This window comes from Trachemys scripta, chromosome 2 (genome assembly GCF_013100865.1).
Source record: "Trachemys scripta elegans isolate TJP31775 chromosome 2, CAS_Tse_1.0, whole genome shotgun sequence".
Lineage (NCBI taxonomy): Eukaryota > Metazoa > Chordata > Testudines > Emydidae > Trachemys > Trachemys scripta.
In genome coordinates, this window is record NC_048299.1 from 85551108 (window position 1) to 85568321 (window position 17214).

The 17214-nt window shown below is 35.7% G+C and overlaps 1 protein-coding gene across 7 annotated transcripts in view; it reads left to right on the forward strand.

The window, feature by feature from the left end:
* Nucleotides 1–17214, forward strand: part of BBS9 (Bardet-Biedl syndrome 9) — a 264350-nt gene that overhangs the window by 91625 nt on the left and 155511 nt on the right. For all 7 annotated transcript variants that reach the window (XM_034761160.1, XM_034761159.1, XM_034761161.1 and 4 more), the window contains 3 exons: nt 1175–1355; nt 2470–2599; nt 13924–14105. In XM_034761160.1, coding sequence (XP_034617051.1) covers nt 1175–1355; nt 2470–2599; nt 13924–14105 — 493 coding nt within the window. The remainder of the gene's footprint in view (nt 1–1174; nt 1356–2469; nt 2600–13923; nt 14106–17214) is intronic.

Genomic DNA, 17214 nt, shown 5'->3' on the forward strand with positions numbered 1-17214 from the left:
ATTGTTGAGGGAGACAAAGGCCGTGAACTACATCGTGAGGGTTCAAAAATTCTTCTGTAACTATCATCAACCTTTGTGTTTGACTGAAAAAGGAGGATTGGTGCCCCACCTTCCTGATGGCACTTGATAGAGCTTTCAGAAAGATTATGAATTCACCTTTGATCCCACTACCAGAAGTGTATGGAAAGCTCTGTTGAACAGAGGGTAATACAAACATAACACACATTTTACCAATGAGGGACTGTAAATTAAACTAGACACTAAACTTATAAAAGTAACTGAAGGACATATGGGGGGAATTTCTGATCATTCTTAGTTGGAGTCTTAATGGAATCTGAATCCATCAAATTAACAAAGTACTGGAATTTCACAGGGCAAAAAAAAAATCAAACATTTTATAGAATCTTCCTGTTACCTAGGCAATATGATGGGTATCAGTTGATCCCAGAACTGAAAGAATTTGCCAAAAAGTGGCTGATGTAACATAACCCTGATTTCTTTTATTCATTTTTAGCATTTTAAAATGGAAGGTGCAGGTTGTTACCTCAGCTCTAACAGTATGTTTGTGAAGGAGGTTATACCTCATTTTTTTAATCACAGTGGTGGAAAGTTGTGATTCAAAACCACAAAATACAGGACAGTTGAACTGAGAATTTTATCAGTTTTAGAAGCCCAGCTCTTCTGTTAAACCAGCTTGGCATCAGTCAAGTGTTTGTTTAGCAGTATCTAAGGGCAGACACGAAGGAGGTGGTAGACTTTAACTGGTTAGTAGAATGCGGGACTTTGAGGTTTATTTCCAGATTTCAAAGCATTTTGTCATTTTGGACAATGTATGCATTTTTATTTTTTGAACAATAAATATTACAGAGTGAATTGCATAGCATGTGTTTATGGTTTATTTCATAAAATGTTTGTGGGCTGTTTTCTTTCCGCTCTCTCCAACAGTGTTTTATTTTTTGGAATCAGGAAAATCACAACGTTCCTGAAAATAATATGCATCTAAAAAATAGAACATTTTACCTCTTTCCCCCTCACTGCCCCCCAAACTGATTTTGTCTTTTCACTTATATTGCTGAAAATTTATTTGGTTTGATGTAGACTGAACCGTCTCCTTAAGCCTTTTATTATACACATAGCTGTTAACTGATCTTTGGTTATGTTTTCTCTTTTGAAGATGGATTGGGTTTTAAACATTGGAGAGCAAGCACTGGATATATGTGTTGTGTCCTTTAATCAGACCTCCTCTGTTTTTGTGCTTGGTGAGAGAAATTTCTTTTGCCTTAAGGATAATGGGCAAATTCGATTCATGAAAAAACTTGATTGCAGTCCAAGTTGCTTCCTTCCTTATTGTTCAGGTTTGTAAAAGAAAAATTCAACTTAGAATCTTTGACCTAGTTACACTTAAAACTAAGAATTTTTTTCATTAAGAAAATACAAACTTTTGAATATATTGTGTATTAATATAGTAAAAGCTTATGTAGAATTCAAATTGTACCTGACATTTTCTAACTGAAGTGGATAATTTTTCAGAGAACAGAAAGAATCAAGTATCCTAAAATTTGGGTTCTATTTGCTACTTTTTCTTGTAAGTCACTTATAGTAAATAAAAAGAGCAAAATCTTGCCTGGATTCAAATATAAGGCACATAAGGTAGGAGTAGAAGAGAGGTAAAGTCCACCGAGATTAAGGTATTCAAGCATGTTGCGTGGTGCCTCAGAGCAGCTGAGATCAATTAATTTTTCAGGGCTTTAAATGCAGCAAGAATGCAAGAAAGTTAGGGGTCTTGTAAGGATAAATGCTTGTGAGGTACTCTGATTCTGTGGTTGAATGGTATAAAGCTTGGCTGACTAATTGATAAAGACCAGAATTAAGAATCTATAGTTCCATTTTGGTACCAGAATAGCACAGAATAAGTTTTAAAATCTTATATTAAATTAGTTAATTTAAACTTTACAAACACTCTTATAATCATCTTCATTTTACTTTCTGTAATTTCTTGTGTAAACATGTGATAGACAGTCCTTTGATTAAAATTACTTAATCGATGTGTGTGATGTGCCATGTCTATCCCAGTGCATTCATAGTGATGATGATAAATCCATGATATTTTACTTTTGGGGCATTCTGAGACTTCTGGTACTAACACGAGTGATAGTTCTGGAAGTACCAGTAATGTGTCCGGCACTTCTTTTTATATTTCACACACTGATATAATTGTAATCGGTGTCCATGATTAATCACATATATTTTTGGTTATTGTCTATGTAATTTTATTATTCTTTTTGACTGCTTAATAGTCTATAAATAAAAAGGAAAACAAATCTGTTCACAAATATGCAATAGTGGTCCGTCCCCCCCCCCCCCCCCCCCCCAAAAAAAAAAAAAAAGGAAAATAGTGTGAACCTGAAAGGAAAACACTTGCTCATGAAAACATCTGCTGTCTTAAAACTGTTTTTATGTTTTTAACAGTGTCTGAAGGAACAATAAACACTCTGGTTGGAAACCATAATAACGTGTTGCATGTTTATCAGGATGTGACATTGAAGTGGGCCACTCAGCTTCCCCATATTCCTGTAGCAGTAAAAGTGGGCAATTTACAGTAAGTAACTTTGTAAAAGTTTCATTTTTTTAGATTTATTTATTTTTTTGCTGGAAACAAAAAATCTCTACAGATGCTAATAAGCATTCCTATAGTATTTAACAACAACAACAACAACCAAACAGTAGTTTATAAAAGGAAAAAATATAGTTTTGGGTATGTTGTATGGTATATTCCCTGGATCAATTTATGCTGTTACTCTGATACGTTTGGAATAATTTTGTTCAAGTATTAGTATTGCTTTGGATTTACATTGGTGTTAGTGAGGGCAAAACTTGGCCTCTGTTTCTGACAAAATAATTTCTTTTGTGAAAGAATGATAGATGGTTCAAAGATTTCAAGAGAGCACTTCAGTCTAATACGATCTTCTCTGAGATAAGAAAGTAGGAGTCTCTATGGGAATTTATTCATCATTATCAGTCTAATTGCAGCTGAATTCCAGAGGCTCTTGTTGAAATGGATAATTGTACTATAAAGCTAGTTTTTAAGTTAGTTTAGTAATCTGTTTAAATTATGCAATTTTGCATTCACAGCAAGGAAAGAAACTGTGACACTATTACATGTATTTGTTTCCTATCACTGACATACAGCAAGCAGAGTGGAAGAAAATGGGACACAATTATGAAGTAGCCTTATTTCTTGACTTGTAGGTTGCATGTTTTTCACAAGTGCAGAGGCTCACAATCAAGGGAAAATGCAAAGTCTGAGTAACTAGTTTTCTCATTAAGATTAAAATATATTAAGACTGGGAATCTCCGAAGAGGGCTACAAAAGCTTTTTGTTCTCTTCTAGTGGTTACCTAATGCTTTTTGAATAAATGAAAATTACAAAATTAACTTAACATGGGACAACATGAGTACAAATTGTGATCTCTTTCATGGGGTGAGTGTAAAAAGATCACTAAGTATCCTGCTGGGAAACTCAGTGTAAAATAAAAAAGTAAGTTAATGGTATAGCATATGCCGGAGTAGCTTGTGTCTAAAACTTTTGAAGTCTGGGGTAAAAATCTCAATCTGGTAAGAAATACATGAAGCTGTTAAGCATTTATTTTTATGACAGGAAATCAGACTAACATTTTAAAAATAGAATACAGTATAGACAGTTATGTGTGTGCATATAAACTTTTTCCAAATGTTGGTTTTAATTGTGGCAGGAAGAAATTTAGTGCAATTTTTAAAACTTTTTTTTGCTAATTTTTTGGTCTGTCTCATGGATTTTGAAACCTCAAGATTTTGCTTTTAGTGAATTTTTGAGGAACCAATAATTTCCCCCAGATTGTCTTGCCAAGTACATGTTCACATCAATATTTTGTAATTTCACATATTCAGAATTTCCATGCCTGTCATCTTTCTCAGTATTGTTTTATGGAGAGAAGAGGAAGATATATACAGCAACAGTCACATGTACCCATTTATAATATATATTGTTATGTATGCATAGCTATGAGAACCTGCACATATGGACATGAGTTCAGGCAGGGATGGGAGAAGTTGGAAGCATATGCACTTTGGTTCCACCTCCGGAAGCAGCATAGGATCTGAACCAGGATCTCTCTTATGTGGTTGGCCAGGTAAAGAACAAAACTGAAGCATTGAGGTTTAAGGATGCAAATGGCTTGCCAGATCTTTTCCTTGAGTGGAAGCAGGAAGTGGTCCAAATGAGAGTTGACTTTCGTGGATTTGGAACTCTTCTCAGAATGACTAGACATTGGAGGATTCTGAGCAAGCCCTAGAGATTATTAGTAATTCTGACTATTCAACAGGAGCTACAGATTGAGTGTCCTTTGAGGTGGAAGCAGTTGGCCAGGATATCACATCTGCTGCTCCCATTACTGTCCTTACACCATGAGCTTCTCTTCTTCCTTTCCCTTACTATCCATGAGATGCAGCAAGCTCCCAAGAGGGATATTCAGTCTGTCTCACTCTTGAGAGTGGAAATCGGGGGGTAAGAATCTGGACAGTAATTTACTCTCTTGTGAATTTTTATAGGTATTTTATCCATGAGTGAAAGCACTGTACTTGCCCATCATATGGGAGAGATTCTGTTGAAGCAAATGTAAAAGTAAATCCACAGAACTAAGTATTAAGAGTTAAGTATTAAGCATTTTTAAATTTTCAGTGCTCCTTTTTAGAAGGGATGACGGGTAAGAACAAGTCAGTGAAAGTAACTAGAGTTCAAGCTTCTACTTTCACTTATCTTGCAGGTAAATTTCATTTTATTTGGTAATGGAATTGTGTGTTCACTGAAGAATAAATAGAAAGCATTTATTACCTTAAAAGAAAAGAAATCTATAGAACTTCTTAAAATATTAAATTCCCAGATGCAAATTTTTAAAGATGGAGTTAAGGTAATAAATATGTATCAATCATTTTAGGTGGGGAAAAAACTGTTTTTTGAAGAAAGTTCAAATGTTTAAAACTCATGAAATAAAAGTAGAGCATATACTTTAAAAACAAACAAACCAGGACCGCTTAAGAAGGTGAAACCAGACTTATTTCTGTATTGAACTTCAAGTCTAAATGGTGCTGTAAAAATGACATTGTAGGGTTCCATGTTTCTCTCATTGACACTGTATCAAATTTGCTTGGTAAATTTTCAAATAAAAAATCTTTCCCTCTAATTGCCATCCCAGCAAACTCACTTTGGCATCTGAAAGTCATTTGTTTAGTCAATTATTTTCTGTCTTCTTTGAGTATGCTCTCACTTTAACTTACTAGTGAGCCTTAGCTGTGCTTTATATCCTCACACACCTTCCACTCAACTCCAAAAGACAACCATAGTCCTCCTGTACATCTTCTTTATTAATGGGATGAGCCATAACACATATGACAGTGTGCCATACTTAATGTATGAACATCTGCAGCAGCTACCCACCACATATGTGTCATCTACTCAGATGCTAGTGTGTTAATGTTTTAGGTCATGACTCTGTTTAAGGAATAGTAAAAAATTAAGCATCTGTTTGAAGTTATAAGTAATATAGGAAAAACTTTGGTGAAGAATTTTTTTACAGACTCAAATGTAGAAATGCAGTGACTGCTGTATCACTTCAGAATTGCTGGCTGAAGAAATTAATCTAAAGTAGCAATATGCAATTTTATAACTTCTTGTAAGACAACAGAAAGCAATTTAGTAGTTTTCAGATCTGAAATTTCTTTCTAATATTATTTATATGTGAAAGGTTATTTTTTCTCTCTCTCATTTTATGTCTCTGTCACAAGACATTGGGTAGTGTTGGCTGTAGCTATAGCATCTCCTTTTACCTCCTCTTGCTATTAACTTTGAGAAAAGTTAAAATAGTTCAAACAACTGTAATTCTCCCATCTATCCCTTAATAGAATTTACAGAAGGACTGAATATTCTTATGACCAGCATTGTAATTAAACATGATAAAATAAGGCTTGCCATATTTTCTGCTTCAGTGTACCAGTTGATCACTGCAGGTGCTGGGAATTTCCCCTTCCCTGTATATATTGCAAAGTCAGCTAGGTGCATTGCAAGGAGAGTTGTAAGGCATCTATTGGAGACAAGTACCCAATTTACTGGAATGATAGTCTGCTGCAGTAGGCCAAATCATATGGTCTTCCTCCTACCAGCTGCTTTCCTTTTGTGATCCCAGTAGCTTTCCCCAAGATCAACATCATAACACTATGGTATCTATAACACTTACGGTACAACTATGAAAGAGGCAGGAAGTCTTGTCCTCAGCTCTTCAGTCATCCAACCTTTTTTTGTTCGGAGCCTCCTTTTGGGGTGGATATATGCTCCCCTTGCACCATGCCTTTGCTGTTGCTACCTCTCCTCTTTTATTTTTGACCATTTTCTTTTTCTCACATGTATCATTCTGCCTGGTCTGATTTTATTTTTTTCATTTTTGTTTTCTGTATGTGTATGTTTGGTGCACACACTCACTCTTCTACTTGTTTCTGGTTTTCTAGCCCTGTTGTCCTAGATCAGGGGCATCCATCAATGATAACCATAGCCAAGCAGAGTACCTATGGAATGGAGAAGAGAAGCTTGATATCTGTCTCATCCTGGCACTGTGTGCACATGATGTGCTTATGGGGTTGGTTGCTTTATGACCATGAGAGCAGGGAGAATGACTGGCTGCTTTCAAGAATTTTCTTTCCACTTTATCTGCAGGTTCAAAAGCCTATTTGTAGAGAAGAGTTACTCTAACCGACTGCTCCTGTCCTTTGCTTCCTCCTAAATCCCCAGACTAGTCTGGCGCTTGCCCTCTGAGGTTGGGTGATGCTAAAAAGCAACACAAATTGTGTACCTTCATCCAAGGGACTGGTACTGATACTCTCTTCCACTGAACTTAAACCTATATGTATGTTCATTCCCTTACACATGGAAGGGAAACATAATATTGAGAAGAAACGACTATAGCATGTGATAACCTTACTACTTGCTCTAAATTATTCCTAGAAGTAAATAATTAGTAACTAGGCAATTACTTTATTATATGTCAGTGGCTAAATAATAAAAAATGTTGCTTTCTAGCAAAATTATTTAACTAAATTTTGTAACTTTTTAGACTCAAATAATTTTTATTTCTAGTGCTACATAACAAAATTGTCTAGTAAATCCTGTAATAATTTATTCCTGTATTTTTTTACTTAGAACAAGTAAAATGTGTGTGCTTTTTTTCTAGGCTGTTCAGTAGCCACACAGAATGAGGCCTTATCTCATGCATATGATTATAACTTGGGCCTTGACACTGCAAACATTTAAGCATGTACATAACTTTATGGAACTACTTGTGAGTAAAATTATGCATGTGCTTAAGGCACCAATTCAGCAGTCTATCCCTGTTCACCGAAGTTCGTGCTTAAATTCTTAGCTGAATTGAGGTGCATGCATCTGCAGGATTGAGGCCTAAGTTTGAAACTGAATTTTAGCCTAGCAATTTGACTCGCATGTTTTTATGGAAAGTTTTAATCAAAATACTGTAGTTCAAAAGGATGAAGTTTAACCATCAGTTAAAAAATCAAATATGCTGGGTTTTATGGAGTTTAGGCTTCCAATAAGTTTTTAAAAAGAAAATTAAAATGTGTGATTAATTTGAGTTAGAAAAAGTAAACCTGGTCCAAATTCAAAGTTCAAGTTATGACTTGTTCTCTACTGCAAAAATGTAGTGGACTGTGTGGTTAGGTGAATGCATTGTATGCAGCTGTGTGTCTGCAAACACCACAAAGGCAACAGGAACTGAAGTTAATGAGAAAAATATGAAGAAAGATTATAGTTGAATGAAAGTATAAAAGATGTAAAAATGCAATCAAATAATGGGTAGTAGTGGGTGGAGTTAAAAATAAAAGCACCACTTATTTAGTTTCTACAGCTATCCAGATGCTAGAAAATACTTTGTTCTTCACTCCAGCCCATCTGTTATTCTTTATTATAACTGACATCACCACAACTACCACAACTGCTAAAGTATCACCATATAAAAATGGCAAAACTTAACACTTACTGCACAATTTGATGGAAAGAAAACTGCAGGAATCAAAGTCTGTAGTTTGCTGAAAGATTTTCCATTTTTTTGCATGGTGGTGCTGTAACAGAAGTGATGCCAGTTATGACACACAATATGACCTGAATGGCTGTATTTTTTAATTTGAGTATACCATAATAATACATTGTTTGATCTGAGAAGTTAAACACAAGGATTTTTAGAAGCTCTCTCTACATTTACACCTAATTCCACTTTAAGGAAAAGTTTGGTAGGGAAGAAGAAAGTGATTAAATTAATCAATTATTACCATACTGGCTAGAGATGTACAAAATATTGCTATTTTCAAAGGCTTCTTTGAAAAGATTGTTTTATGTTGTTTATAGTGCTACAAAATATGTGGTGTGATTGTATTTCTTTACCTAAGTTGGGCTCTGAGCCTGCAGAAAATTACATATGTGCCTAACCTTACACACTGAGAATTCTCTCATGTCTGAGGGCTTTCTGGAGAGCTAGAACTTGAAGAATTGGATGGGACTACTTGCAGTGTGTAAAGAATAGCATCCATTGTTGCCAACTTTCCTGATTAAATTGCATTCCTCATGATATTTGGTGTTTTTTCTTAAAGCTCTAGCTCCTAGAGTCTTGTGACTGAGTGAGAATTTCAGCTTTTATTTAAAAAAAAAAAAAAAAATAAAAAAGCAAGTTTCTAGCTTGATCTTTGCAGGGGAAAGCTTGAAGAAGAAAAATAAAAAGAATCCTAAATTTAATAAGTGGACTTGCTTCTGGCAGTCTTTTGAAATCACCACTCAAAAGCTGTCATGTAACCGAAAAAGTGGAGTAGTCAAAAAGGGTGAAATTCACCTCTCTGCACAAGGGCAGCACAAAAACCTATGCACTACTTCAGTACTACCCAAGTATTGTCTATGCCTTGTGCTGGCCTCATCACAGATGTGCATTTCATCTTAAATACACAATATAAGTATCCTTAAAATAACTCCAATGTGTGTGAACAAATGGATTTTTTTTAAGACCGTCTCCATGGAACAGGATGGGGAAGCCTTATCTATGAAAGCATTTATTTCCTTTCTTTACTAGAACCTTTCTCAAGGACTTCTCATAGGGAGTGGGATTTTCAAAGGTGCCTAAGGGAGTTAGGTACCCAGATCCTATTAAATTTCATGGGTAGTTGGCGCTTAACTCTCTTAGGTCTTCTTTGAAAATCCCAGCCAATGGCTCTAACCTCAGAGAGTATCTCAAGTGAACAGGTTGTTTTGAGTGGAAGCCTCATTTTTTTCCTCCCATTCCTTCATGTTGGTAGCCCTTTTCTCTCTCCATTCTTCTGATCTTTATCCTTCATTTTATCAAACACTTTACCTGCAGTTAAAGTGGTGCAAAGTGGTAGTGAGGAACTTTTCTGGGGACATTCTGGATACATGGTTTGCAGTATCTATAATCCAGAATGAAGAATTTTCACTTATACTGGTGTAAATCAGGAGTAAGTCCAGTGAAGTCAATAAGGTGACCAAAGTGAGAGGAGATGATCTGGACGACCTTGTAAACTGGAGTAATAGAAATGGGATGAAATGTAATCATGCAGATCATGCATTTAGGGACTAACAACAAGAACTTTTGCTGTGAGTTGGGGATCTATCAGTTGGAAGTGACAGAGGAGGAGAAAGACCTGGATTTATTGGTTGATCACAGGTTGACTATGAACTGCCAATGTGATGCGGCTGTGAAAAAGGCAAATGCAGTCTTATGATGCATCAGGCGAGATGTATCCAATAGAGATAGGGAAGTGTTATTGCCAGTATACAAGGCATTGGTGAGACCTCACCTGGACTACTGTGTGCAATTATTGTCTCCCTTGTTTAAGAAATATGAATTCAAACTGGGACAGGTGCTGAGAAGGGCTACTTGGATCATCAGAGGAATGGAAAACATACCTTATTAGAGAAGACTCAAAAAGCTTGGCTTGTTTACCCTAAGCAAAAGAAGGGTGAGGGGGAGATATGATTTCTGTCTATAAATACATCAGTGGGATAAATACCAGGGAGGAGAGGAGTTATTTATGTTAAGTACCAATGTGGACACAATAATAAATGGATATAAATTGGCCATCAACAAGTTGAGGCTTGAAATTAGGTGACGGTTTCTAATGTTCAGAGGAGTAACATTCTGGAACAGCCTTCCAAGGGGAGCAGAGGGGGTAAAAAGCCTGACTTGTTTCATGACTGAGCTTGATAAGTTTAGGGGAGGGTATGGTATGATGAGACTGCCTACAATGGCATGTAGCTGTTCTGCAACTGCCAGCAGCAAATATCAACAATGGCTGGCGATGGGGACACTAGATAGGGAGGGCTCTGAGTTACTACAGGGAGTTATTTCCCAAGTGTCTGGCTGGTGCATCTTGCCCCCATGCTCATGATTCGTCTTGTTTGGGGTCAGGAAGAAATTTCCCCCCAGGTGAGATTGGCAGAGACTCTCAGGGTTTTTTGCCTTTCTCTGCAGCATGAGGCATGGGTCACTGGCAGGTTTAAACTAGTGTAAATGGTGAATTCTCTGTAACTTGAAGTCTTTAAATCCATGATTTGAGGACTTGATTCAGTAATTCAGCCAGAGGTTAGGGGGTCTATCACAGGAGTGGGTGGGTGAGGTTCTTTGTAGCCTGCAATGTGAAGGAGGTCAGACTAGATGATCGTATTGGTTGCTTTGGGCCGTAAAGTCTATGAGAATCAGACATAAAGTCCTTGAGTATTGTCTAGGAATTAATTTCTTAATTCCATTCTTTATAAATGATAAATAATGACAACCAAATAAAAGTACACCATAAAGCATTTTCTATGTATTTTTTTAATTTAGCAGTTTACAACTGCCATCACTCAAATTAACAAAGCTGCTTCTGTAATTCTTGAAAGACTGACTTGAAAATAAGTGATATTGACTATTAAACTCTAAATACTTTTTAAAAATGTAAAAATTGATTGTGGCAAAAGTGATTGAATAGTGTTTTAGTTTGTTTTTAAAATAAGAATCAGAATAGTTGACTCTGTAATTCTATGAAGCCAGCTATTTGAATTACAGATTTGGTATTGTATGACTGGAAATATCCAAAGCATTTAAATTTGTTAAAAAATATGTTGTGAACAATTTGTTTTGTAAGAGAAGACCTACAAAAAACATATGCCATTATTATTCAAAATCCAATAAAAGGTAGATTTTCAAATTATTACCATATGTGTGTAGGAGTTGCTTTGTTCAGTAATGTTATTTTAAATACCAAAATAATTTGTTTCATATTTTGAGTTCTTCACTATTAAAGTGTCCCTTCAGATTCAGTGTTGCTTTGACTGTTGTGTGATGTATAGTAAAACAGTCAATAAAAGAAATTTAACAAGTAATTGGAATTGCAGATTGAGTGTAAAATGTGCCAAATGAAGTAATGGCCTTTGCAGGATATTGTATGGGTGCAGTAGCTGTGGGGAAACTGCTATAAAACTATTAAATACACCTTTAAACAATATTTTAAAAGCCTGAGAAAATAAAGGAATCTGATTGGATGACTAACATTCCAACAGAAAAATTAATGCATCATAATTCACTTGCTACAACTCATTAGCTACATCCCTCTTGTCATATTAATGTACCCACAAATGCACAAAAAGAATTAACTAGAGAAAAATCCTTAAGAAGGCTTTCATATAATTATAGATATTTCATTTTAAATAAATATGAAACACCATAGATTTTAGGACCCAGCAGGAACATAAAGCCATTTCAAAAACCTAGCTGAAGCAAAGGAAAAATATTGCCTGTTACGCTGCTTTCTTAAAACAACTCATTCGTTTCTGAGCCGTAGCAGCTTTAAAGGACCTAATGGCTGAAAGAGCAGTTGACCAAAATGGGCATAGTTTTATTTTTAAAGTTCAGATATTCAGAAGATTTTTAAGTGAGCTTCTAAAATTGTGCACACGATTTTTTGTGTATAAACATGTGAGTATACCAAAATGTGGATATGTGAGGGCAAATTACATTTGCAAAGGCAACAGTCTACTTAAATGTGTAAATGACTGATTTGTGTGTTCAGCTTTGGTTTGGCTCGTAAATTAGGTGTCAATAAAATATATGATTGCCAAACATAAATGTACCTAGGGAGAGTTGCAGTTTCAGAGATTACTTTTGAACATATTATCCCAGGTCCTCAGCTGTTTATATTGACTTAGTTTCATTGATAATAATGGAGTTGATTCAGACCATTTAGTACTTTAGACCTAGTCCTACTTAAGTGCTAGTCCTTAGTATTTTACCCTTAATTTTTCCCTTGAATAACTCCTTTCCTTACCCACAACCTGCTTGCCCCATGAAAAAAACCCAAAGGTTAAACAAAATGTGTAATCTTGAACTTTGTAGTGTGTGTAAATGCCGAATCTTCAGAGAAATACCATTATTTTTGAGTTATTATTTTTATAAACCCAGAATTTTTTAATGGAAGGTATATTACAGTAGGTTCTCAAATGGCTGTCAAATACATGATTTACAGTATTTCAGTCATTTCTTAAAAGTAATATTACAGCATGAACTTTGTATAATGAAATCTTCTAGACAGGCCTAGGTAGTATAGTGGGATGGTACATTAGCCTTGATCATCTAAGTGAAGCTTTGAATCTAGGAACTAGTTGAAGTTTTGATAGTTTCATCCTAGTCTCTGCACCAGAAAATCACTATGTTTGACAGCAATGGCAATGTCTATTTTGGAGAGGCCTAGGGCTCGAATAAGGATATATTGCAGGCCAAGACTGTGGTGACTTATCATGATTTTAAAAAATACTAAACCTTAAAGTTCTACATGTGAAACCAATTTAAAAGTAGAATGGAAACTGTTTTATTATTGCCTTGCATTAACAGGATTGCTTTACTGTTTATTTAGTACATGTTGAGAAAGTCCTCTTCCTACCTATAACAAATTTCAAGTTAAGCAGAATGGGTGGCAGCTTTAATTTAATTACCAGTGACTTATTAAATACCTTTCAAAGATAGTTTATATGTATGTTACATGATTAGATGGAACAAAATACAGGCAAAATATTTGGTATACTAGTTGCAGAAAGCAGTTCAAGTAGGCTGCTCTGGGAGTGTGTGTGTGGGGTAAAATGGGGCCTACCCACGGCCAACTCCCGCCCCCCCCCCCCCCCCCCCCCCCCCCCCAGTATCCACTGGACTCAGAACAGTGCAAGCGAGACCTCCTGGGGGGCACTAAGACCAGGGTGGGGTGTTCCCCTCCAAACAGCCAATTGACATTTGGGAAAGAAACTGCAGATAGGATCTTGCCAGAGAATGGCACTCTGAACAGTCTCTCCACTGATTGGCTGTTTGCGCCAACCTGTGTTATTCCTTCCTTTCCTTAGTCTTTTCATTTAACTAATCCTCCTCCTAACCTAATTTCACTTAAAGGATTTAAATCAGTCAAAACCAAAACAAACATGATGTTTGCAACCATCCTATTATTTACTCTGTTTGTTTGGTCTGTCCTTTTCCACTACCCTGTATTTAGTTTGTAAGTTCTTTAGGTCAGGGACTTTATCGCATTGTCTGTATGTATAGTGCCTAAAACGGGGGCAGTGGTGGCATTCTTGCTTGGTCCCTGGGCAATGTCATAATAAACATGATTAATTTTATTATTAATGTGAATATAACAAGTGTTTGTTTTTTGCTTGGTCAAATAATCTTAAAGATTTGTTTAAAATATCATTATAGCAGCAGACTGTTTGTTAGAAACAGTATCAGAAAATACCCTCTAGAGTTTTATAATTGATGGTGTGATTCTTCTCAATTTTTTAATGAGCTTTTTCTCTCTCTCTTTATGCAGAGATTTGAAAGGTGTTATAGTTACTCTGAGTGACAGTGGGCACCTGCAGTGTTCCTACCTTGGTACCGATCCTTCTCTGTTCCAGGCTCCTAAGGTTGAATCTAGGGAAATAAACTATGAAGAACTTGACAGAGAAATGAAAGAGCTTCAGAAAATCATCAAGGAGTCCACAAAAACACAAGGTACATCCATTCTTCACATAGTTATATAGCACTTTTCAGTACTCTGTCTTTGCTATACTTTGACCATACTTAACAGTGTGTAGTGTGTAATATTAAATGTATTCAGGTCAAAGCAGTTCACTGTCTCTTAATTACAAATGTGCAAACAAAACCATAGACTGTGTGGCTCTTGGACACATAGGGTATTTGTTTTCATCACGCCTATTGGAACCTGCAGGAGGCCTATGTCAGATGTTGGATCAAGCTTATTAGTGCTGTACTGCAAAGAAAAAACTGACAGTGGGGTATAGTCTCCTATAAAAAGGCAAGAAAATTTCAGTAATTTCACAAATATAGTCTAGTGCACTTCTCAGGCTTCAGAAAGAACAAAAGTGTTGCCAGTTCTCTGTTTTTTGTTAAACATGGTTTCTAGTTTTTCATGAAATTAACAAAGAATGAATTGTGTTAAAGTCACATTTCTGTTACCTCTTTCAAAATCAGTAATACTTGAAATATGGTAAAGGAGTTACCAAATGTGTTGCCCCGCACTAAAGAAGTGATCATTTCAAACTGTGGAATTTACATGCACACCTAATTACTTGACCAAATGTAGTATAACTTATGGCACACCATTTGGAAACAGTTCCGTCCAAGATTATATTTTTAGTAGCTGAGTTTTTAAATGACTCAATTATCTTGCCTGGAGAATCACAAGCATACAATTTTACTGGGAATTGTGAAAAAATAGTTTCAGCTAGACTTATGAAAGACATTTTAAATACCTTTCAGTGCCTGCCAGGGTCAGGTAAATGAATTCTTAAAAATACACTAAAGAAATTGTTCCTATTTTTGGTGAGAATACATGGTAAACAAGTAGCAAAATAAAAGAAATGCACAATCAGAAGCTAGGGAAAATAAGAGATGAAACCCTGGTACCTGTACATTACTGGATTCCCGAGGTTGCTTCTGCAAGTTATAGATTACAGAAATTGAATCTATGAGAACCTTAGAAAATTGTATTTAGTTTATGACCATTACTGTTGTGATTTGATCATCTTCAACTTGTTCTGCTCTTTGAAAATTAATAAAACCAATAACCAGTTGTTAAAAATGTAATGCTTTCAAAATTAAAATGCCTGATTTACCATGATACATCCTCATAAGTGTCTGAACACTGGGAGATTTTCTTTTGTCAGGCTGCCAGTACCAAACCAAAGAAGGAAAGGAGGAAAAACAAAAATAAAACAAAAACCTTGTGAGTGTGTCATTGTAACTATATTACTGATGGACAGATTTTTGTGTAACTTGCTTCAGTGCACATAGTTCCAAGAACACGAACAACCAAATCAAAAGAGGACGACGAGAGAACAAACCACACACCTACCCTTTTATTCCTTTTCTAACATAAATGAATCAATAGTACACATATGAAACTCTTACAACTTGATAAATTTGCTGTGAATATTTGTTTTATTGTTTAATAAATTAAACCTAAATTTGAAAAACACTGGTTTTGCATTTTCTCTGCAAGGTGTGAAGCTTCAGGTTCAAATCATGTCTCCTGAATTTTCACCTCCTTCTGGAGAAATGTGTTAGTGAGGTTTTGATCTCATTTTAATTGCATGTAAAACTTCTCAGAAAATCCCTATTACAACAGAAGTCTTTCACTTGGGGGCGTATAAATGCCTTTTAATTTTGCATGTTATGGGTTACATTTAGTTTTTTTTTCTCCTATCATTGAAAAAGGTCTTAAAATAACTGTTGTTCAGGGATAGTTGAGTACCAAAGATTCTGGAACATAGGCAGTCATTCAATTACTGTATACATAACCTTTAAACTAAAGTGAACCATTAACTTTTCTGTCTTGTGGTTTCATGTGTGAGCAATGGTCTTGTGTTCTTTATTCCTTTAACTGTTATGTTATGTGATATCCATCTGGATGGTTCAGATGATTGAGAATAGAGCCTTTCACATCTCAGCCACCAATTGAATTTAGTCCAGCTGATAGTGACCAAAAGTTGATCTGACAGCTGCTTGATGTTCTGTGTAAGGTGGACTTGTGGTCTCAGTCCAGTTCCTAGTGCACAGATGACCATATGATAAAATTCTCACCATCACAATGGGCACTAAGAAGAATGTTGTTAGAAATCTTAGCAAAAAGAATTGAATAGGCATAGTGAATGAACTGTCCTTTTGTCCATACAAGTGGTCACTATAGGACATACTTGAGTTCTACTTGCAGAAGAGAGTTGGAAAACTTCTTAGGTACTGTCTTTTTCCTGCCTAGATAAAGAAAGGACTTGAATGTGACATCTCCCATTGGCTCTAAAAAATGAACATGAAAATTGAATTGATGCTCCTTTCCCCACCAAAATTGTTTTCTCTAGGCTATATTGTCAATGAAGTGGATCAGGTGATTACATTTAATTTGGAGTACATTTGAAACATTTATACACTCTAGATGTTAGTTTTTGCAGGATTGTGGAAGTATTGATAGATACCCCATAATTAAGGTTATATTTTTTTTCCTATTACGTGAAAGTTTCATTTTTTGTTATTTAGGAAGGTATGCATCCTATTTTTTAAAATAGACTTACTATGAGGGAATAAAAGTAATTCTGAGAAAGATACAAGTAAATACTTTGAAGAGTTAGGAGTTAAAATTACTTTTTAAAAAATTGGGGCTCTCTCACCATTTTAAAGATGCTGCAATTTAAAATGCCTTCTTTTTACTCTTAAAACTTACTTTGCATGTTAATCTGCTTACAGTTTCATATTGTACATTATTATTTATTACTATATCCCTTTTGTGCAAATGTTGACACACAGGGCAGAAACTAGTCTGTTGCATTCCTCTCTGTCATTTGCTGCTGCTTCCATCTGCTCTGTGGTGTTGTGATTAGATTATTTTGCTCTTCTTAAGGTTTCTCTTGGGCTTCCTCACTTCCTCACTTCAGTTGATTTCCACTTGACAGCTTCATTTGAGAGTCTGTGCGTTGGGATCTGGAGTACATGCCCCAAATATGTCCAATGCTTCCTTCTGATTCTGGTGGAAACGAGCTTATGGTTGGTGATTTCATGGATCTCTTCATTGGTAATGAAGTCTTTCCAACCAATGCCCAGAATCTTT